The 22,187-nt window shown below is 43.7% G+C and overlaps 2 protein-coding genes across 4 annotated transcripts in view; one reads left to right on the top strand and one right to left on the bottom strand.

Moving 5' to 3' along the window:
• Window positions 1-15,011, top strand: part of LOC106581197 (transcription elongation factor SPT6) — a 43,951-nt gene extending 28,940 nt beyond the window's left edge. For both annotated transcript variants that reach the window (XM_014163096.2, XM_014163097.2), the window contains exons 23-37: window positions 7,671-7,838; window positions 8,617-8,744; window positions 8,916-9,123; window positions 9,296-9,443; window positions 9,643-9,785; window positions 9,977-10,117; window positions 10,274-10,469; window positions 10,780-11,018; window positions 11,203-11,316; window positions 11,525-11,649; window positions 12,156-12,268; window positions 12,375-12,452; window positions 12,946-13,124; window positions 13,258-13,481; window positions 13,712-15,011. In XM_014163096.2, the coding sequence (XP_014018571.1) occupies window positions 7,671-7,838; window positions 8,617-8,744; window positions 8,916-9,123; window positions 9,296-9,443; window positions 9,643-9,785; window positions 9,977-10,117; window positions 10,274-10,469; window positions 10,780-11,018; window positions 11,203-11,316; window positions 11,525-11,649; window positions 12,156-12,268; window positions 12,375-12,452; window positions 12,946-13,124; window positions 13,258-13,481; window positions 13,712-13,898 (2,391 nt within the window). In that variant the 3' untranslated portion in view covers window positions 13,899-15,011. The remainder of the gene's footprint in view (window positions 1-7,670; window positions 7,839-8,616; window positions 8,745-8,915; window positions 9,124-9,295; window positions 9,444-9,642; window positions 9,786-9,976; window positions 10,118-10,273; window positions 10,470-10,779; window positions 11,019-11,202; window positions 11,317-11,524; window positions 11,650-12,155; window positions 12,269-12,374; window positions 12,453-12,945; window positions 13,125-13,257; window positions 13,482-13,711) is intronic.
• Window positions 15,012-17,848: 2,837 nt separating this feature from the next.
• Window positions 17,849-22,009, bottom strand: LOC106581195 (uncharacterized). 2 transcript variants are annotated; one of them, XM_014163094.2, is made up of 5 exons: window positions 21,797-22,008; window positions 20,910-21,196; window positions 20,626-20,758; window positions 20,231-20,365; window positions 17,849-20,004 (listed from the first exon to the last, which is right to left on the bottom strand). In XM_014163094.2, the coding sequence occupies exons 2-5, from the start codon at window positions 21,157-21,159 to the stop codon at window positions 18,126-18,128; spliced, it is 2,397 nt and encodes a 798-aa protein (XP_014018569.1). In that variant the 5' UTR covers window positions 21,160-21,196; window positions 21,797-22,008; the 3' UTR covers window positions 17,849-18,125. The 2 variants fall into 2 exon arrangements, with proteins under 2 accessions (XP_014018569.1, XP_014018568.1); XM_014163093.2 differs by having other exon boundaries at window positions 20,910-22,009.
• Between the last annotated feature and the right edge of the window lie 178 nt (window positions 22,010-22,187).

Raw genomic sequence — 22,187 nt, forward strand, 5'->3', positions numbered from 1 at the left:
TTTAGCCAGGACACCCCTTAACACCCCTACTCAGCTAACCGGACTGTTAGCTGAAGAGATCCATCAGCCAATTTCTTGGGCTACTATAACTACACCTATTTTTCCAATTGGCCTGGACCCTTTTACTACACGGACCCCTGCTGATCCATCACGACCGGTCTGCCGATGTAACCGCACGAGGGGGCTACAGCAGACTTCTTCCGTCGCGACATCCCTCTAAGGCCCTTCTGCTAGCCCCGGCCCGCTAGCTGTCTGAATCGCCGTGTCTTCAGCCCGCCCAGCTCCTCACTGGACCCTATGATCACTCGGCTACGCATGCCTCTCCCTAATGTCAATATGCCTTGTCCATTGCTGTTTTGGTTAGTGATTATTGTCTTATTTCACTGTAGAGCCTCCAGCCCTGCTCAATATGCCTCAGCTAACCCTCTTGTCCCACCTCCCACACATGCGGTGACCTCACCTGGTTTAATTGATGTCTCTAGAGACAATACCTCTCTCATCGTCACTCAATGCCTAGGTTTACCTCCACTGTATTCACATCCTACCATACATTTGTCTGTACATTATGCCTTGAATCTATTCTTCTGCGCCCAGAAACCTGCTCCTTTTACTCTCTTTTCCGAAAGTACTAGACAATAGAGGTTGACCGATTAATCAGGGCCTATTTCAAGTTTTCATAACAATCGGTAATCGGCATTTTTGGACACCGATCATGGCCGATTACATTGCACTCCACGAGGAGACTGCGTGGCAGGCTGACTACCTGTTATGCGAGTGCAGCAAGGAGTCAAGGTAAGGTGCTAGCTAGCATTAAACATATCTTATAAAAAACAATCAATCTTAACATAATCACTAGTTAAATACACATGGTTGATGATATTACTAGTTTATAAAGCTTGTCCTGCGTTGCATATAATCGATGCGGTGCCTGTTAATTTATCATTGAATCATAGCCTACTTCGCCAAACGGGTGATTTAACGAGCGCATTCGCGAAAAAGCATTGTCGTTGCACCAATGTGTACCTAACCATAAACAACCTTTCTTAAAATCAATACACAAGTATATATTTTTAAACCTGCATATTTACTTAATATTGCCTGCTAACATGAATTTCTTTTAACTAGGGCAATTGTCTCACTTCTCTTGCGTTCTGTGCAACAGAGTCAGGGTATATGCAGCAGTTTGGGCTGCCTGGCTCATTGTGAACTGCGGAGACTATTTCTTTCTAACAAAGACAGCCAACTTCGCCAAACGGGGGATGATTTAACAAAAGCGCATTTGCGAAAAATGCATAATCGTTGCAAGAATGTACCTAACCATAAACATCAATGCCTTTCTTAAAATCAATACACAGAAGTATATATTTTTAAACCTGCATATTTAGTTAAATGAAATTCATGTTAGCAGGCAATATTAAACTAGGGAAATTGACCCGATCCTGTAGGTTCATGCTCTACAACATTCGCAGAGTACGACCCTGCCTCACACAGGAAGCGGCGCAGGTCCTAATCCAGGCACTTGTCATCTCCCGTCTGGATTACTGCAACTCGCTGTTGGCTGGGCTCCCTGCCTGTGCCATTAAACCCCTACAACTCATCCAGAACGCCGCAGCCCGTCTGGTGTTCAACCTTCCCAAGTTCTCTCACGTCACCCCGCTCCTCCGCTCTCTCCACTGGCTTCCAGTTGAAGCTCGCATCCGCTACAAGACCATGGTGATTGCCTACGGAGCTGTGAAGGGAACGGCACCTCCATACCTTCAGGCTCTGATCAGGCCCTACACCCAAACAAGGGCACTGCGTTCATCCACCTCTGGCCTGCTGGCCCCCCTACCTCTGAGGAAGCACAGTTCCCGCTCAGCCCAGTCAAAACTGTTCGCTGCTCTGGCACCCCAATGGTGGAACAAGCTCCCTCACGATGCCAGGACAGCGGAGTCAATCACCACCTTCCGGAGACACCTGAAACCCCACCTCTTTAAGGAATACCTAGGATAGGATAAAGTAATCCTTCTACCCCCCCCTTAAAAGATTTAGATGCACTATTGTAAAGTGGTTGTTCCACTGGATATCATAAGGTGAATGCACCAATTTGTAAGTCGCTCTGGATAAGAGCGTCTGCTAAATGACTTAAATGTAAATGTAAATGAAATTGTGTCACTTCTCTTGCGTTCATTGCATGCAGATTCAGGGTATATGCAACAGTTTGGGTCGCCTGGCTCGTTGCGAACTCATTTGCCAGAATTTTACGTAATTATGACATAACATTGAAGGTTGTGCAATGTAACAGGAATATTTAGACTTATGGATACCACCCGTTAGATAAAATACGGAACGGTTCCGTATTTCACTGAAAGAATAAACGTTTTATTTTCGAAATGATAGTTTACGGATTTGACCATATTAATGGCCTAAGGCTCGTATTTCTGTGTGTTATTATGTTATAATTAAGTCTATGATTTGATATTTGATAGAGCAGTCTGACTGAGCGGTGGTAGGCAGCAGCAGGCTCGTAAGCATTCATTCAAACAGCACTTTCATGCTTTTGCCAGCAGCTATTGCGCTGTTTATGACTTCAAGCCTATCAACTCCCGAGATTAGGCTGGTGTAACCGATGTGAACTGGCTAGCTAGTTAGCGGGGTGCGCGCTAATAGCGTTTCAAACGTCACTCGCTCTGAGACTTGGAGTAGTTGTTCCCCTTGCTCTGCAAGGGCCCCGGCTTTTGTGGAGCAATGGGTAATGATGCTTCGAGGGTGGCTGTTGTCGATGTGTTCCTGGTTCGAGGCCAGGTAGGGGCGAGGAGAGGGACGGAAGCTATACTGTTACACTGGCAATACTAAAGTGCCTATAAGAACATCCAATAGTCAAAGGTATATGAAATACAAATGGTATAGAGAGAAATAGTCCTATAATTCCTATAATAATCTCAACCTAAAACTTCTTAACTGGGAATATTGAAGACTCATGTTAAAAGGAACCACCAGCTTTCATATGTTCTCATGTTCTGAGCAAGGAACTTAAACGTTAGCTTTTTTACATGGCACATATTGCACTTTTACTTTCTTCTCCAACACTTTGTTTTTGCATTATTTAAACCAAATTGAACATGTTTCATTATTTATTTGAAGCTAAATTGATTTGATTGATGGATTATATTAAGTTAAAATAAAAGTGTTCATTCAGTATTGTTGTAATTGTCATTATTACAAATAAATAAATACAATTAAAAAGATCGGCCTATTAATCGGTAACGTCTTTTTTTGGTCCTCCAATAATCGGTATCGCCGTTGAAAAATCATAATCGGTTGACCTCTACTAGACGACCAGTTCTTATAGCCTTTAGCCGTACCCTTATCCTACTCCTCCTCTGGTCCTTTGGTGATGTAGAGGTTAATCCAGGCCCTGTAGTGCCTAGCTCCACTCCCATTCCCCAGGCGCTCTCATTTTGTTGACTTCTGTAACCGTAAAAGCCTTGGTTTCACGCATGTTAACATTAGAAGCCTCCTCCCTAAGTTTGTTTTATTCACTGATTTAGCACACTCCGCCAACCCGGATGTCCTAGCTGTGTCTGAATCCTGGCTTAGGAAGGCCACCAGAAACCCTGAAATTTCCATCCCTAACTATAACATTTTCCGACAAGATAGAACAGCCAAAGGGAAAAGAGTTGCAATCTACTGCAGAGAGCCTGCAGAGTTCTGTCTTACTATCCAGGTCTGTGCCCAAACAATTTGAGCTTCTACTTTTAAAAATCCAGCTTTCCAGATACAAGTCTCTCACCGTTGCCTCTTGCTAAAGACCACCTTCTGCCCCCAGCTGTGCCCTGGACACCATATATGAATTGATTGCCCGCCCATCTATCTTCAGAGCTCGTGCTGTTAGGTGACCTAAACTGGGACATGCTTAACACCCCGGCCATTCTACAATCTAAGCTTGATGCCCTCAATCTCACACAAATTATCAATGCACCTACCAGGTACAACCCCAAATCCGTAAACACAGGCACCCTCATAGATATCATCCTAACCAACCTGCCCTCCAAATACACCTCTGCTGTCTTCAACCAGGATCTCAGCGATCACTGCCTTGTTGCTTGCGTCCGTAATGGGACTGCGGTGAAACGACTACCCTTCATCACTGTCAAACGCTCCCTAAAACACTTCAGCGAGCAGGCCTTTCTAATCGACCTCGCCCAGGTATCCTGGAAGGATATTGACCTCATTCCATCAGTAGAAGATGCCTGGTTATTCTTTAAAAGTCCTTTCCTCACAATCTTAAATAAGCATGCCCCATTCAAAAAATGTAGAACCAGGAACAGATATACCCCGTGGTTCACTCCAGACCTGACTACCCTTGACCAGCACAATAACATCCTGTGGCGTACTGTATTAGCATCGAATAGCCCCCGCGATATGCACTTTTCAGGGAAGTTCGGAACCAATATACACCGGCAGTTAGGAGAGCAAAGACTAGCTTTTTGAAACAGAAATTTGCATCCTGCAGCACAAACTCCAAAATGTTCTGGGACACTGTAAAGTCCATGGAGAATAAGAGCACCTCCTCCCAGCTTCCCACTGCACTGAGGCTAGGAAACATAAATAAATCCACGATAATTGAGAATTTCAATAAGCATTTTTCTACGGCTGGCCATGCTTTCCACCTGGCCACCCCTACCCTGGTCAACAGCCCTGCACCCCCCACAGCAACTTGCCCAAGCCTCCCCCATTTCTTCTTCACCAAAATCAAGATAGCTGATGTTCTGAAAGAGCTGCAAAATCTGGACCTCTACAAATCAGCAGGGCTAGACAATCTGGACCCTCTCTTTCTAAAATGATCAGCCAAAATTGTTGCAACCCTTATTACTAGCCTGTTCAACCTCTCTTTCGTATCATCTGAGATCCCCAAAGATTGGAAAGCTGCCCCAGTCATCCCCCTCTTCAAAGGGGGAGACACTCTAGACCCAAACTGCTACAAACCTATATCTATCATATCCTGCCTTTCTAAGGTCTTCGAAAGCCAAGTTAACAAACAGATCACCGACCATTTCGAATCCCACCGTACCTTCTCCGCTATGCAATCTGGTTTCCGAGCTGGTCATGGGTGCACCTCAGCCACGCTCAAGGTCCTAAACGATATCATAACCTCCATCGATAAGAGACAATACTGTGCAGCTGTATTCATAGACCTGCCCAAGGCTTTCGACTCTGTCAATCACCACATTCTTATCGGCAGACTCAACAGCCTTAGTTTCTCAAATGACTGCCTCGCCTGGTTCACCAGCTACTTCTCAGACAGAGTTCAGTGTGTCAAATCAGAGGGCCTGTTGTCCGGACCTCTGGCAGTCTCTATGGGGGTGCCACAGGGTTAAATTCTCGTGCCGACTCTTTTCTCTGTATACATCAATGATGTCGCTCTTGCTGTTGGTGATTCTCTGATCCACTTCTACGCAGATGACACCATTCTGTATACTTCTGGCCCTTCTTTGGACACTGTTAACTAACCTCCAGACGAGATTCAATGCTGTACTCTCCTTCCGTGGCCTCCAACTGCTCTTAAATGCAAGTAAAACTAAATGCATGCTCTTCAACTAATCGCTACCAGCACCTGCCCATCTGTCCAGCATCACTACTCTGGACGGTTCTGACTTAGAATATGGGGACATCTACAAATACCTAAGTGTATGGTTAGACTGTAAACTCTCCTTCCAGACTCACATTAAGCATCTCCAATCCAAAATTAAATCTACAATCGGCTTCCTATTTCGCAACAAAGCATCCTTCACTCATGCTGCCAAACATACCCTCGTAAAACGGACTATCCTACCGATCCTTGACTTCAGCGATGTCATTTACAAAATAGCGTCCAACACTCTACTCAGCAAATTGGATGCAGTCTATCACAGTGCCATCTGTTTTGTCACCAAAGCTCCATATACTACTCACCACTGCAACCTGAATGCTCTCGTTGGCTGCCCCTCGCTTCATATTCGTCGCCAAACCCACTGGCTCCAGGTCATCTATAAGTCTTTGCTAAGTAAAGCCCCACCTTATCTCAGCTCACTGGTCACCATAGCAGCACCCACCCGTAGCACGCGCTTCAGCAGGTATATTTCACTGGTCACCCCCAATGCCAATTCCTCCTTTGGCCGCATTTCCTTCCAGTTCTCTGCTGCCAATGACTGGAACGAATTGCAAAAATCACTGAAGCTGGAGACTCATATCTCCCTCACTAACTTTCAGCACTAGCTGTCAGAGCAGCTCACAGATCACTGCGCCTGTACATAGCCCATCTGTAAATAGCCCATCCAACTACCTCATCCCCATACTGTTATTTTTTGGTTTTTGCTCTTTTGCACCCCAGTATCTCTACTTGCACATCATCATCTGCACAGCTATCACTCCAGTGTTTAATTGCTAAATTGTAATTATTTCACCACTATGGCCTTACCTCCTTTAGCTTACCTCATTTGCAAACACTGTATATAGACTTTTTTTCCTATTGTGTTATTGACTGTATGTTTGTTTATTCCATGTGTAACTCTGTGTTGTTGTTTGTGTCGCACTGCTTTGCTTTATCTTGGCCAGGTTGCAGTTGTAAATGAGAACTTGTTCTCAATTAGCCTACCTGGTTAAATAAAGGTGAAATAAAATGTTAAAGATTATATGTAATTCACAAGTTCACAAGTGATATTGTCACCCATCAGACTATTCATAATTTAATCTTGTCTTTACGTATGCTAATTAATATACTGTATGTGTGAAATTAGTTTTTATTTAGAATGGACCATTGTCATGCACCTATCTCGGAACAGGGACGGAGGGAAAAAATTATTGTAATCTATGCACTTAAATAGCAAATGGAGGACGCTTTTGCCATGGTTCATTTTCATTCCAGGCAGGTAGGCTATACTCCTGTTGTAAAGCAAAGCAATTTTCTTAATATTAGGTTAGTTGAGAAATAAATATAGTAAGCCTAGCCTATAGAAAGCTGATGGGAACCTCCTCTTTTTAATAGAAGCCATCAAAACTCTGTTTTCTAGCGCAATTGAATAGCCTATAGATTACATTTTCGATTACATTTGCATTGATGCCAGAGTGATTAGAGGGACAATAGAGTGCTGAGTTTGGTAGGCTACTAATGACCATCAGCAGCATCAGAGCTTGAAGAGGCCTAGTTACCGTGACTAAATGGTCACGTGGAATTTGACTGCGGTCATGACTCTGGTCATCATAACAGCCCTAGCTGTGATTGGTTAATAACCTGTAATGTCAATGTATAAAATGGAGAGCCCACTCTCGAAATGTAATGTGTTTAAAGAGTATATTGTTCCAAACACCAAGATGTTGTCTGTAACATGTATGGTTCAGGGATCATAGGGTCTTACAGGAGGCAGGTCTAAGTTTTCAAAAGGCCTAAAATGGTTCTAAAAAAATGTTGTGATACAAATGTAAAAACCATGTTGAACATCCTTCCTCCTAATTCAGTTTTTGTGAGAATTCCCAGAACAATCTGTGATAACATAAATATTTTCGGGCCATGCTGGAGTGGAATCACCCAAATGCTCCTGCAAGTCTAGTTGACTGTACATGATAATCATAGTCTGGTTTGAATCAAAGTCTGTGAATCAATGTGTCTGTAAAGAGTGAGTCTAACTGTTCTCTGTTTGCTTCCCAAACAGGAGCATGTAGTGAAGGAGGACCTGCTGAATGCTCTGTACTGTGAGTTCATCAACCGGGTGAATGAAGTGGGTGTGGATGTGAACCGGGCCATGGCCCACCCCTACACCCAGAGCCTGGTGCAGTACGTCTGTGGCCTGGGGCCCAGGAAGGGATCCCACCTGCTCAGGGTAAGACATAGATCACATAAGGCATCTAGATTGCCAACATGTTAATACAATGTAATTACAGTGTTACTACACAGATATAAAAGCAACAATATACCAAGTGTTACCAGATAGAATTGATCAATATACAGTAGCAATATGTACCAATATGTTTTTATTATTATAGTTTCTCATTACTCTACTGCAGGGGTTCCTCAACTTTTTCACTCAGGCCCCCCTTCCAGCATTGTGGAAAATCCCATTCCCCCACTTGCACTCGCGTCACATCTATTTCTATGGGCGCAAGCACTGTTCATGACACAAACTGTTCACACCCCCTTTGTTGGTGGAGAGAACATTTAGCAGGTTTAAAGTTTATTTTCTGCAATTCTACACATTTTGTCATGGGGTGCAGAGAAGATTTTGCGGTTTTAAAGCAAATCTTCTTGCAATTCTATACATGTCTAATGTGTATTCATGTGATATTTGAATGACTCAAACTTTTCCACAAAATCTATGGGCAAAAAACCCTAGCTAAAAAAACTTTATCTGACATGGGCTACTTGATCTGGACATTTCTGACAAGTTATAAACAGCTCTCTAAGGTATGCAATGACAGACATGACGAGAAAACTGATGATGCACTACTCGAAATTGCACCTTTAGCATTCTACTATTACAACTTTCAAGAGTAAGTTTAAAGCTGGACCCTGCGTAACCCACAGTTTGGGAACCACTGCTCTACTGTACTGACATCTGAACAGATACTTTTACATGTACACTTATCCATCTCTGTTTCCAGATCCTGAAGCAAAATAACACTCGTCTGGAAAACCGCACTCAGCTGGTCACCATGTGTCACATGGGCCCCAAGGTCTTCATCAACTGTGCTGGTTTCATCAAGATTGACACAGCTTCACTTGGAGACAGGTCGGTCTCAGAACATTGGGCATGGTCATTCATGCAATACCGCAGAAAATTCCTGAGACTTAAAACCATATTTTGATTTGAAATTTAACTCATAATAGTAACATTCACTACTACATTTATTGACATCATCACACAGCCAATTCACTAAATAGTGTCTCTCCCTACCTGCAGTACTGACTCCTATATTGAGGTTCTGGACGGGTCGCGGGTGCACCCAGAGACCTACGAGTGGGCCAGGAAGATGGCCGTGGATGCCCTGGAGTACGATGAGTCAGCGGAGGACGCCAACCCGGCCGGAGCACTGGAGGAGATCCTGGAAAACCCGGAGCGGCTCAAAGACTTAGACTTGGACGCCTTTGCTGAGGAACTGGAAAGACAGGTCAGTGTGGGAGATGTAGGCTGCATCCCAGAAGTAGTGCACTATATAGGGAATAGGGTGCCATTTGGAACACATCCGTTGTCCTACTCTGGGTGGTTATGAAGCGCTTGCATACTCTTCCTGATCTGAGGACATTGTAGTGCTCACTGTTTGAGACTCTCTGTGTCCACAGGGCTATGGTAACAAGGGCATCACCCTGTATGACATCCGTGCTGAGCTGAGCTGCAGGTACAAAGACCTGAGGTCCACCTACAGAGGACCTAACACAGAGGAGATCTTCAACCTGCTCACCAAGGAGACACCAGAGACCTTTTACATCGGTACGTAATGTTCCTTCTCAACCAGGGCCTTATTGATATCTCTTTCAAAGTGATGGGTTAACATGCACACTACCATGCTTTTTTGGTGCAGGGAGTCACAGCCCCAATGTGGACATAGTAGAAATCATGTATAACTCCCTTATTGGTATCTCAACACTGTTTTCATGGTCTCGGTCTGTCTGGTATCGTGGCTCTCTAGGTAAACTGATCACCAGTGTGGTGACAGGCATTGCTCACCGGCGCCCCCAGGGGGAGAGTTATGACCAGGCCATAAGGAATGATGAGACAGGTCTGTGGCAGTGTCCTTTCTGTCAGCAGGATAACTTCCCTGAGCTCAGCGAGGTGAGAATCTGATATGCTCCATATTCTGCTGCAATCTATACTTGCACACTGTGAGTGACAGCCCATCTGAAGAGTGGTGGGTTATCGGGTTTTAAGTTTCTAGATTATTGTTATTTGTTGCTATAGTTTTATTGACCACAGCTATCTTTTTGATCAACAAAGTCTGACATAGCCTCTGTTTTCTTTGGCAGGTGTGGAATCATTTTGACAGTGGCTCCTGCCCTGGCCAAGCTATTGGGGTCCGCTGTCGCATGGACAATGGAGTCACCGGCTTTATCCCTACCAAGTTCCTCAGTGACAAAGTGGTCAAGCACCCTGAAGAAAGGGTTAAGGTATCACTGTAGCTTCCCCAAAAATATCTCTCGATTTCAGTATAACTAACAGTCAATTACCAAAGTCATATAACACTTTATAAAAGTCATATAGAACTTTATAAAAGTCATAATACTTTATAAAAGTCATAACACTTTAACTTGAACCTGCTGTAGGTGGGCATGACAGTGCACTGCAGGATCATGAAGATTGACATTGAGAAGCTCAGTGTGGATCTGACCTGTCGGACGTCAGACCTGTCGGATAAGAACAATGAGTGGAAGCTTCCCAAGGACACCTACTACGACTTTGACACTGAGACAGAGGATGTGAAGCAGGAGGAGGAGGCCAAGAAGAAACAGCAGAGAACAAGTGTGAACCTGTCTGAGATCTTAATGTACAACTCTAGATGGAGAACATAGCTGGAATTGATAAATGGATAAAATGACATTCTTGATTCATCTTTTATTATTGGTTGATTTTGGTAATGGTAATAAGAGTAGATTTTGGGCTGGTTTCCGGGACACAGATTTAAGCCTAGTCCTGGAATAAGAAGCATGGTCATTGGAAAGGTTCAATTTAAAGTGTTTTTTAGTCCAGGACTAGGCTACATCTATGTCTGGGAGACCAGGCCTAATAATATAATACCAAACGCTAAAATACATCTTTCCACTCCCTGTAGCCTACATCAAGAGGGTGATAGCCCACCCATCGTTCCATAACATCAACTTCAAGCAGGCAGAGAAGATGATGGAGTCCATGGACCAGGGAGATGTGATCATCAGGCCCAGCAGTAAGGGAGAGAACCACCTGACTGTTACTTGGAAGGTTGCTGATTGCATCTACCAGCACATTGACGTACGAGAGGAGGGCAAGGAGAACGCCTTCAGCCTGGGACATACCCTGTGGATCAACACTGAGGTCAGCTCCATTCACAGGCTTCTTCATTATGAAGCAGTATATGCCTGTATGAATATAATTATGTGCGTCCAAAATGGCACCCTTTCCCTGTATAATCCACAGAAGTAGTGCACTATGTAGGGAATATGGCACCATTTGGCATGAAACCAATGTGTTTCACTAGGTTGTTTGACCTTTTTATCAGGAATTTGAAGATCTGGATGAAATCACAGCCAGATACGTTCAACCAATGGCTGCGTTTGCTCGCGATCTACTTGGTCACAAGTATTTTCAAGAATGCAATGGTGGAGACCGAAAGGTAGGAACAAGGATATACTTTCTTTCAATTCACAGTATCATTGTGTATGAATGTGTATTTATGTGTGTATCAGTCTATCTGCCAGTGTGTGTGTGTGTGTGTGTGTTTGAGAGAGAGAGAATAAGAGTTTCAAAGAGACAGATGGGATAGAAACCTTCAATTCTCTTCGATTGATCATCAGCTTCCATCCCTGTTTTTTGAATTGCAGAAAATGGAGGAGGTCTTGGTGAAAAGCAAGAAGGAAAAGCCTACATTCATCCCCTACTATGTGTCTGCCTGTAGAGAGCTGCCAGGGAAGTTTCTGCTCGGTTACCAGCCCCGCGGAAAACCAAGGTTACCTCAGGACTGCCAACCACACCAGCCGCTGCCTTTGTCATTCAAATAAACACCCATTCATACAATGCATGAATTTGCATAGATATAGAAATGCTGGAGTTGCACTTGGCTTCATTTTTTTTCATGTGCAATTGACACCCTAAAGAAAAAAGCTCTTGTGTTGGAAATGGAACTGCCTCACCCTCAAAACCCAAACACAGAATGTGTGTCAGTACAGTAGGGGAAGCATAAAGCGCCTGTTTGTCTCTGCCGCTGTTGCCTGCCAAGAGAAAGAGTGATTATTGGTGCTTGTTTAGAGACATGAAAGGACATAAACATGAACCCTTATTTACTTCTCTCTCACTCGCTCAGGAGGGTTTGTCACATGTATCCACAGTAATCATCACTGTTCAGTGAACCTTCATAAAGTACTATACTGTGGTGTTGTAATGTAATGTCACATAATGTACTGTCATTGTTATATTGTCATAATCAGAATGGCATGACTTTTCTCTGGCATGCAGGGTTGAGTTTGTGACTGTCACGCCTGAGGGGTTCAGATACAGAGGCCAGATTTTTCACACAGTCAATGGACTCTTCCGCTGGTTCAAAGACCATTTCCAGGAGCCAGTGGCAGGTCAGAGCCTACACAGAATGCCACACAATGAAACCTACAGTCCAGGGTAATCGTGCTCTAATGATGGATCACTTCTGTTATCTGATATTTGGTATTTCTCCTACAGGAATTACTCCCAGCAGCAGCAGTAGAACACGAACCCCGGCCTCTGTCAATGCCACGCCAGCCAATATTAACATTGCAGGTCAGTTTAGGGCTGTGACGATACCAGTATCGCCACATGTTTTCCATGGCAAAAAGGGAAACACGAAGCAGACAAAACTCTTTGGTTATTTAAAACCTGCTGTATGTAGAATATTGTGTGCTATAGCTTGGTAAAAATAAATACATGTGACTCTGGATGACAACATAATGATGTGTGTTTCCAACATTAGGGCTGTTTTCCTAAAGAAGTTAAATCTGCTTTGTGCTTTGTTTCCTTGCCACGATACTAACGAGTATCGTGATACTGGTATTGTTCTGGTCCTATGTCAGTTACTGTGTATACTCACTCCCCAGGAGTTCTATGGCTATGATATGTACTGTATGTTACCTCAATTGGTTTTCAACATTTCATGCATCCTAAGGTTGAAATCGTCAGCATTTTAAGGACTTTTAAAAAACAGTCTTTCTGTTTAATCTTCTCCTAATGTATAAAGTTGTATGTGTTATGTATGCCCTGTGTGTCTGTCACTCAGATCTGACTCGTGCAGTGAACGCCCTCCCTCAGAACATGACCTCTCAGATGTTCAGTGCCATTGCCGCGGTAACGGGCCAGGGCCAGAACCCCAACACCACACCTGCCGGATGGGCATCCAGCCAGTACGGCTATACTGGTGGCAGCAGCGGCGGAGGGGGGAGCAGCAGCGCCTATCATGTACGTTTGGAATACACTGACGCTTACTGTATATCTGAATGTCACAATCACAAAGACTTTGGACTTTCATCTCTATCAGTTTTTCATATTTCTGTTCAACATGAGCCCTTGAACTTTATTTTTTCTGCCCCAGGTGTTTGCCACACCAGCTCAGCAGCCCATTGCTACTCCCCTTCTGACGCCCAGCTATTCATACACCACCCCCACCCCCAGCCAGCAGCAGACTATCACCACGCCCCAGTACCCCAGCAACACTCCCCAGTCCTCACACGGATCACACGGACATGGACACCGCCCTTCCTCCTCCACACCATCATCAACATCCTCCTCCCGCCACCACAGGACACCAACACCAAAGTAAGTCACCTCTCAAAACTAACTCTTAGACAGAATTTTCCAATAGAGAAACTATTTCAATTTGGGTCATTCAAATGGAGAGATTATGGTCCATGTATGTAGCTGCGTACTTACAGAAGTTTCCAACGGCAGATAACTTACCTCTAATTGTTCAGGAAGCATACAACTGCTACATTGCAAGTGAGTAAGTAAATAGTGAGTTATCTTCTCTCCCTGCTCCCAACCCTCAGGGCAACTTCCCACACAGCGGTGGACTGGGGAAAGATGGCCGAGCAGTGGCTCCAGGAGAAAGAGGCAGAGCGCAAGAAGACGAGGCCCAGAATGACCCCACGACCTTCTCCCAGCCCCATGATCGAGAGCACGCCCATGTCCCTCGCTGGAGACGCCACACCACTGCTGGATGAGATGGATCGCTAGGTCCAGAGGAGACTTTCCTTCTCCCGATCCCACTGTTACTCACCCCTACTGTACTGTATATGAACTGGACTCATTATATATTACTGCATACACTTCACTGCTTCAGTTGGTCACATTGAAGAATAAGATGATGGTGACCAACATGGATGACTGAATTGCACGTGGAAAATGTATTTGATAACAGTGGTTTGTTTCAAATTCACCTAAAGAAGATGGTTGGAAACGTTGATTATCACTTCTTCGGTAGCACTGTTTCTCGCTTGCAATTTTAGTGGAATGTACTGGAAACAATGAAAACTGCATGCCTTGTTTAAACCAGGTTTTAAGCGTATTAACTTCAAATGCATGTGATGCAACAAAAACCAATGAAAACTATTTCTTTCTGAATCACACCCGAGGTTACTGTAACATATGCTATATGAATATTAACTATCTCTCAGTAGGGGTTTGAAAAGGCTATTTGTAGTACCATGTATATTATATCTATACCATTTTATCTTTGTCACGTGAGTCTTAGGCCATTTTAACGACTTGTAAGTTTCTGGATTCATATCCAGTTGCTGCTTGGTGTATTGCCTGAGAGCTGACTAGGTATAGGTTTTAGCCTACATTAGCTATACATGCTTCATGTCTACTCTGAGTGTAACACAATGAAGAACATTGACAGTATTACTTGGAAGTGTTGAACAGAATAGGTATAGGACCTCAAGCACTTTTACTAACTGTATTATTTTTTTACTTTGAATGTTTTTAGTATTTTTAAATGCATTGCCAACTGAAACATGTTGTGGTCTGTGCATACTGTGCTACATCAGCATATTCACATTACAGCTACTGTCCCGTAATATACAGTACACTTAAATGTTATCCTCTGTCAATGTATTTAACCCATATGAATGTATTTTAAACCTATCAAATTCACTTCCTGTAGTTGAATTCAACTCATGTAAGAACAGTGTCCGTTATTTTTAGTATTCATCATGTTCTCATGTAATCCACAAACAAAATGAGTCCATAACAAAGAAGAGATCTATCAGTGCCAGCTTGCAGTACTAATTAAAGCTGTATGTTAGCATTGTTGAATGCCTTTCCTTCATAAAAATGTCAAATACAGAAGACTCTTGTTTCTTTGCCAATTGCGAACAATTGTTCCTCTCAAGTAGTCAGACCATACAAAATGCAATATGATTCCATTCAAAAGACCATTGAAAAACACTGACAATGCAGCTGATTTAATATAATGTGGTGTGAGGTGAGAAATGATTATACTTTGTCTCAGATCCAACTAGCCTACTACGTTGCCAGGACTGCTTAAACACTCTGTCCCCCCAAACCGAGCTGGTCTGAATGCTTGGGTCTAGTCCCAGTCTGGAACACCATCAGTAGCATGAAAGTCCTCTTTGTTATTAAGCTTTGAAAACCAGTCACTGCTTACTGAAGTGTCCAACTGTTTTACTAAACTCAGCAAAAAAAGAAACGCCCTCTTACTCTCAACTGCGTTTATTTTCAGCAAACTTAACACTTGTAAATATTTGTATGAACATAAGATTCAACAACTGAGACATAAACTGAACAAGTTCCACAGACATGTGACTAACAGAAATTGAATAATGTGTCCCTGAACAAAGGGGGGGTCAAAATCAAAAGTAAGTCAGTATCTGGTGTGGCCACCAACTGCATTAAGTACTGCAGTGCATCTCCTCCTCATGGACTGCACCAGATTTGCCAGTTCTTGCTGTGAGATGTTACCCCACTCTTCCACCAAGGCACCTGCAAATCCCCGGACATTTCTGGGGGGAATGGCCCTGGCCCTCACCCTCCGATCCAACAGGTCCCAGACATGCTCAATGGGATTGAGATCCGGGGCTCTTTGCTGGCCATGGCAGAACACTGACATTCCTGTCTTGCAGGAAATCGCGCACAGAACGAGCAGTATGGCTGGTGGCATTGTCATGCTGGAGGGTCATGTCAGGATGAGCCTGCAGGAAGGGTACCACATGAGGGAGGAGGATGTCTTCCCTGTAACGCACAGCGTTGAGATTGCCTGCAATGACAACAAGCTCAGTCCAATGATGCTGTGACACACCTCCCTAGACCATGATGGACCCTCCACCTCCAAATCGATCCCACTCCAGAGTACAGGCCTCGGTGTAACGCTCATTCCTTCGATGATAAATGTGAATCCAACCATCCCCCCTGGTGAGACAAAACCGTGACTCGTCAGTGAAGAACACTTTTAGCCAGTCCTGTCTAGTCCAGCGACGGTGGGTTTGTGCCCATAGGCGACGTTGTTGCCGGTGATATCTGGTGAGGACCTGCCTTACAACAGTCCTACAACAGTCCTACAAGCCCTCAGTCCAGCCTCTCTCAGCCTATTGCGGACAGTCTGAACACTGATGGAGGGATTGTGCGTTCCTGGTGTAACTCGGGCAGTTGCTGTTGCCATCCTGTACCTGTCCCGCAGGTGTGATGTTCGGATGTACCGATCCTGTGCAGGTGTTGTTACACATGGTCTGCCACTGCGAGGACGATCAGCTGTCCGTCTTGTCTCCCTGAAGCGCTGTCTTAGGCATGTCACAGTACGGACATTGCAATTTATTGCCATGTCCACATTTGCAGTCCTCATGCCTCCTTGCAGCATGCCTAAGGCACGTTCACACAGATGAGCAGGGACCCTGGGCATCTTTCTTTTGGTGTTTTTCAGAGTCAGTAGAAAGGCCTCTTTGGTGTCCTAAGTTTTCATAACTGTGACCTTAATTGCCTACCTGTAAGCTGTTAGTGTCTTAACAACCGTTCCACAGGTGCATGTTCATTAATTGTTTATGGTTCATTGAACAAGCATGAGAAACAGTGTTTAAACCTTTACAATGAAGATCTGTGAAGTTATTTGGATTTTTACCAATTTTCTTTGAAAAACAGGTCCCTGAAAAATTGACGTTTCTTTTCTTGCTGAGTTTATTATCCTAGCTGATGTTTTCAGTCTGTAACATATCCTGTCAATTTATTGTAAATTAGCTAAATAAATATCACGAAACAACAGACAAGAAACAAAAGACAGAAACAGGAATTGCATGTTCGGGGGACTAGAGCTGTTTATGTTAATAGCCTTTAAGTGAGAAATACAAAAACATCATGTGCACCTTCCATGAACTGCTGGACATAATTACATTACTTATTCTATACATCTGTGTCTGTACAGTAAGCAACAGTATAGCATGTCAATCTCATTCTGTGAAACTCCTCATTTGGGTTCCCGAGTGGCACAGCGGTCTAAGGCACTGATCTCAGTGCTAGAGGCGTCACTACAGTCCCTGGTTAGATTCCAGGCTGTATCACATCCGGCCGTGATTGGGAGTCCCATAGGGCGGCACACAATTGGCCCAGTGTTGTCTGGGTTTGACCGGGATAGGCCGTCATTGTAAATAAGAATTTGTTCTTAACTGACTTGCCTAGTTAAATAAAGGTTAAATAAAAAAATGAAATTAAAAAAATTGTAGTGTTTAAGAATCAGCTTAGGGATTTGAGCCTCAGTGTTACAGGGTCTTACAGCCCTCATTTAGGTGGGGAGAATAGAGTTCATAGTGAGCACGTAATCCTTTTTTAGGAATGTGACCCCTTTCATCACAATGCCTTATATCGCATTGGAAGAAACTAGAGGTCCAAAGTCCCACACAGAAAAAAGGAAATAGTATTTAAACCTGGAAGAAGGCTCAGCTTTCTTGGCTTGGAGCCTGTCTGTGTATACAATATTGCAAGAATTGTTTGCAGAAAAGTAAAGGTAAGCCGTTTACGAGTAAGCAGATGAAATGGAGAACTCCCTGAACTTGGAATTCCCTAATTTGTTCCGTATTAAATATTCCCTGCTGTGTCTTGGGAGTACAGCACATGCCTACAGTACATGAATGTGTTATTAATGAAATCATCACTTTTAGAATTCATTGCACTCAATATATGCTTCTTTCCAATATTTTATTAATCATTGGTGTTTAAATGCACATACTATAATACAAAACATTATCCTGATTCTTCATTCACTTGTTTCAATTCCTGTTGAATAGTAGCACAAATGTTGATTTTACAAAACATACACAAGATGACGACTAACACATAATACACCTACGTCTGAGTCTGCATAGCAGGTTTTTCTGATAGCCAAGGGCATGACTGGTCATCTAGGACATCATTTCACTCTTTCATTCTATACTAGCATCATTGTTAGTATGAGTCTCATTGTGGTGGTTTTCTCCTTTTCTTTCTACCTAGTCTCTCTCCTGTTTTCTGGACAGTGGATTTTATTGGACTTATAGTGTGTGTGCTGGTCTGCACAGGGAAGAGAGCCTGTTCTCTGTAGTTCTCAGATTCCTGTAGATTGAACTCTCCTACTTTATCAACTTTGAATGAGATTTCTGACGCTGAGGGTGTCAGACTTATACTTGTCATTATTTCTTCAAGTTTAGTTTCATTGTCATTATGGATAGGAACCTCATCCTTGACAACAGTGGGTATGGTCACTTTTTTACTTTTCTTTCTACCCTCCCTCTCTTTTGATCCTTGTCTTCTCCCAGTCATAACGGGGTCGCTGGCTGTTGTGGTGAGATGTCCCTTTTCACTGTGACTCTCTATGCTCTGTGGCGCTAGCATCTCAGCCTGCTCTGCAGCGACTACAGTGGTGGTTGTGGGGATGTTCAGTACAACAGTGCTGTCATTAGTGACTGTATGAAGGACATCTTCAGTGGGATTCTGAAGAGATGTGCCCTCGGCCAAAAGAGTTGATATGACTTTTCTCCTCATCTTTCTTCCCTCCCTCTCTTTCAGCTTGTGCCTTTTGGTCTCACTCAAAGTTGAGCCTACAGTCGTAGTGGTATTGGACACCTTCTCATTGTGACTTTCTGGTCTGTGTGACACTGGCTGCCCTGCAACGCTAACAGTAGTGATGGTGGTGACGGCTGGAGCACTTGTGCTCTCAGTAGTGACCACTTCAAGATCCTTTTCAGTGGGGTTTCGGAAAGTATCCCCCACCATGGGAAGAGTGGGAGTGATTTTCCTCCATTTATTTATTTTCTCTCTCTCCTTTGACCTGTGCCTTTTGCTTTTGATAAAAGTCACAATGGGTGTGCCGGCAGTAGCCGTAACACTGTGGTTCTCTAACCTTTGTTGCGCAGGCTGATCTGCAGAGATTATGGCAGTGCTGGTAGGGACGGTCTGGGTGCCAGAGCTCTCTGTTGTGGTTGTTGGGAGGTCCTGTTTAATGGCGGTATGGCGTGCAACTCCTTTAGGGGTGTCAGTTGGCGTTATGTTGCTCTGTTTTTTCCTCCCTTCCCCCTTTCTTGACCTCTGCCTTTTGGTTTTCTGTGTGATCACAATGGGTGTGCTGGAGGTTGCAGAAAGAGACGCTGTTTCTGTGTGATTCTTCAGAGCCGGAGTTTCCAGCATTGTCTGCTCCTTCTTGACAGCAGTGACTGTGGTGACAGAGGCATCTGCAGCACTTTCTTCATCTACACGTGGTTCATCTCTCATGACATCATTAAAAATCTCCTCTTTCCCTCCACATTCTTTTTCACCATCACTGAAACTGTTGACATTTCTGTTCAACTGGTCAACATTCTCAGGCTCATTTACAAAGTTACTCTTATCGACAACTTCCTCTGCTTTGGTAGGACTAACTTGGTAGGACTCCTCCGCTCTTTTTGAGACTGAGTCGATTTTCTGCTTCCTCTTTCTCCCTTTTCCTTTCCCTTTCCCTTTCTTGTTATTTTTCTTATTTTTCCCTGCAGTGTTCTTCCTCTTCTTCTTCTCTGAGGTCTGTGTCTCTCCTTTGGTGTTGTCTGTAGCCGAACCCTGAGAGGTGGAGACGGTGGCCAGAAATTTGATGAAGTCCTCAGCGACTGTGACCATGTTCCTGAGGGAGGGCTCCTCAGGGCCAGTGGTCTGGGAGCCAGACACAGTGGACTGTGTTGTGCCTTCAGGATTGTCCTGCTCTGTGCCTGTTTTCTTTGTCTCTTTCTGAGGAGCCACGGTCAGCACGTCAATAACGTCAATACCTCCGAAATCATACGGGATGGACTCTCTAGGCACTGCAACCGGGAGCTTGTCATATTTTTTACACCTGTGTGGATAAGAGAGATGGAGAGAGGTTTAAAATGTGCTCCCTGTAGTGTACTATAAAGCCACTAAAAATGCTTGGATTGTTAATTCTTGTTTGATTTTTAAAAATTATTTGTATTGTATTTGCAAGACATTCTAGTTCACTGTCGATGCTAGTAACATAAGCATTACGCTGCACCTGCCACAACATGTGCATTATTTGAATTTACAGTAAACACTGTACTTACACGCCATACCAGTGGCGCTCCACACATTGCTCTTCATATATGAACTGGAAACAGGGAACCTCAATGACATTGAAGAAAGCTTGGCCAACCACCCTGGAGGAGGTGTCATTGACTTTCCTCAGACACTCCTTCAACCTGCACAGATAGTGTGACAAAGAGAAAATGACCCACTCCTGGTTACTGTAGCCTGTCTGGATGGTTTGACAGGCAGTACATCATATAATTGGTTTGAGCCTCTGACTGTCTAACATAATTACTCAAGTGTATGAAGTAGTTTATTTATTTATTCTTTATAGATTATTTAAACAGATGGATCAAAGGCATTGCATTTTGCTCATAACATTCTATTTTTTAAACAAAAAAAAGGCGTTTCAACTATAATGTAGGAAACTCACGCATTATCGCAGTCACAGTGACTAAGGGGATGCCATTTGAAATTGGTGTAGCCGTATTTTGAGGAAAACGCATGGATGACGTAGGGGCAGTGGTCATGAACGCGGCAACAACTGTCAGTCGCCGCGAACTCTCCTGCAAACGGCGAATGTATATTAAAAAATAACAACAAACCAACATGCACCGAAATCAGGGAAACAGTTGAATGGCTAAATGTGGTGATAATAGTTCATCATGCATCTAAAATACAGAATAACATCAAACTTTACGCAATTACACAACCTACCCAAATGGTCGTAATTATCAGCCATGTTGCCAGCTCCACACCACAGGGTTCCAGGATAAGTGAATCCTCGCTTGGATCTCCGTATGTCCTGCTTGTCATCCTCGTGGACAGAATTCTCTCTCGTCTCCTTCGGTGTCTGTGCTGTTGGTGCGGCTATCCTCTCCGTGGTGACCGTCGTGCACTTTGATGTCCCCTGGAACGCTTGACAGTTGTATTTGGCTTCTGTCATGTCTCCAAAACTCAGCTCCATATATTCTGGGTTGGTTATCTGGTGCTTCAGTCCCAATCTGCACACATGCATGAATGACTTCACTTGCATCTGGTTGATGGTTACTGAGCAGTCCACCAGTTTACCCGACGTGTCATGCACGGAGCGCACTTCCTCAATTCCGTCTGACACTTGGTAAAGACAATTTCCCCCAATGCCTGATATTTTGGCACAGAATGTGCTGTTGAGCATGAAAAACACATCTTTACTCTGTTTCTCTGCATCTAGGGAATAATTGGGGAATTCTCCCTTGACAAAGTTTCTGTCCAGATAAGACAGAAAGAAAAAAAATACCGACCACATTACTTCAGATGGCACTTTCAGCACCACGCGCACTGAGACAGCACCACTACTTTTCCCGTGTTCTCGCCAAAACCAGCTTTATAGCGAAACTTCTAGTGGTGCGATTATTAATACGATGACTGACAATAATGGGAGGGGTCTGACACATAAAATTAACCCCTTCAGTGGCCGATTACACACTTTCCATAATTTCAACAGAATCCATTGAGATTGTAAATCCAGGCTAATTTCAGAATGTGCGCAAACTCTTGCTTAAATATAAAAACACGACTATTCTACAATTACTAGCAGTTCAACATGAAAATAATCAGCCTACCTGTGCCTGAATTTTGTTAAATCCAAATGAGACAATAACTGCAGGAAAGTATATTGACAAGAAGGCACGTTTGTGTGCGTTTTTGTCTTTTACACGCATTCTATTTATTTATAGGCGAATAATCAAAGAAAGCAGACCCGATATGGTTAATAGGATGGCGTGTACTACTGCTGGCAGCCTAGGCTACTCTGCCGTGGGTTGACCGCAAGTTACCTCCCCGTCCCCCTTTTCACCAAAAATCGAGATTCAGCTTTGGTGACGCTGCAAGCAAGGAGGAGGTTCTTCTCGCGCTTCCCATGGTAACAAGGATGGCGTGATTCTTTCAACCCAATAGATTGGACATATTTTAGATTCCACAAAAGGCATTGGTGGTGACCTAAATTAGAATGTT

This window comes from Salmo salar, chromosome ssa20, assembly GCF_905237065.1.
Source record: "Salmo salar chromosome ssa20, Ssal_v3.1, whole genome shotgun sequence".
In the NCBI taxonomy this organism is placed as follows: Eukaryota; Metazoa; Chordata; class Actinopteri; order Salmoniformes; family Salmonidae; genus Salmo; species Salmo salar.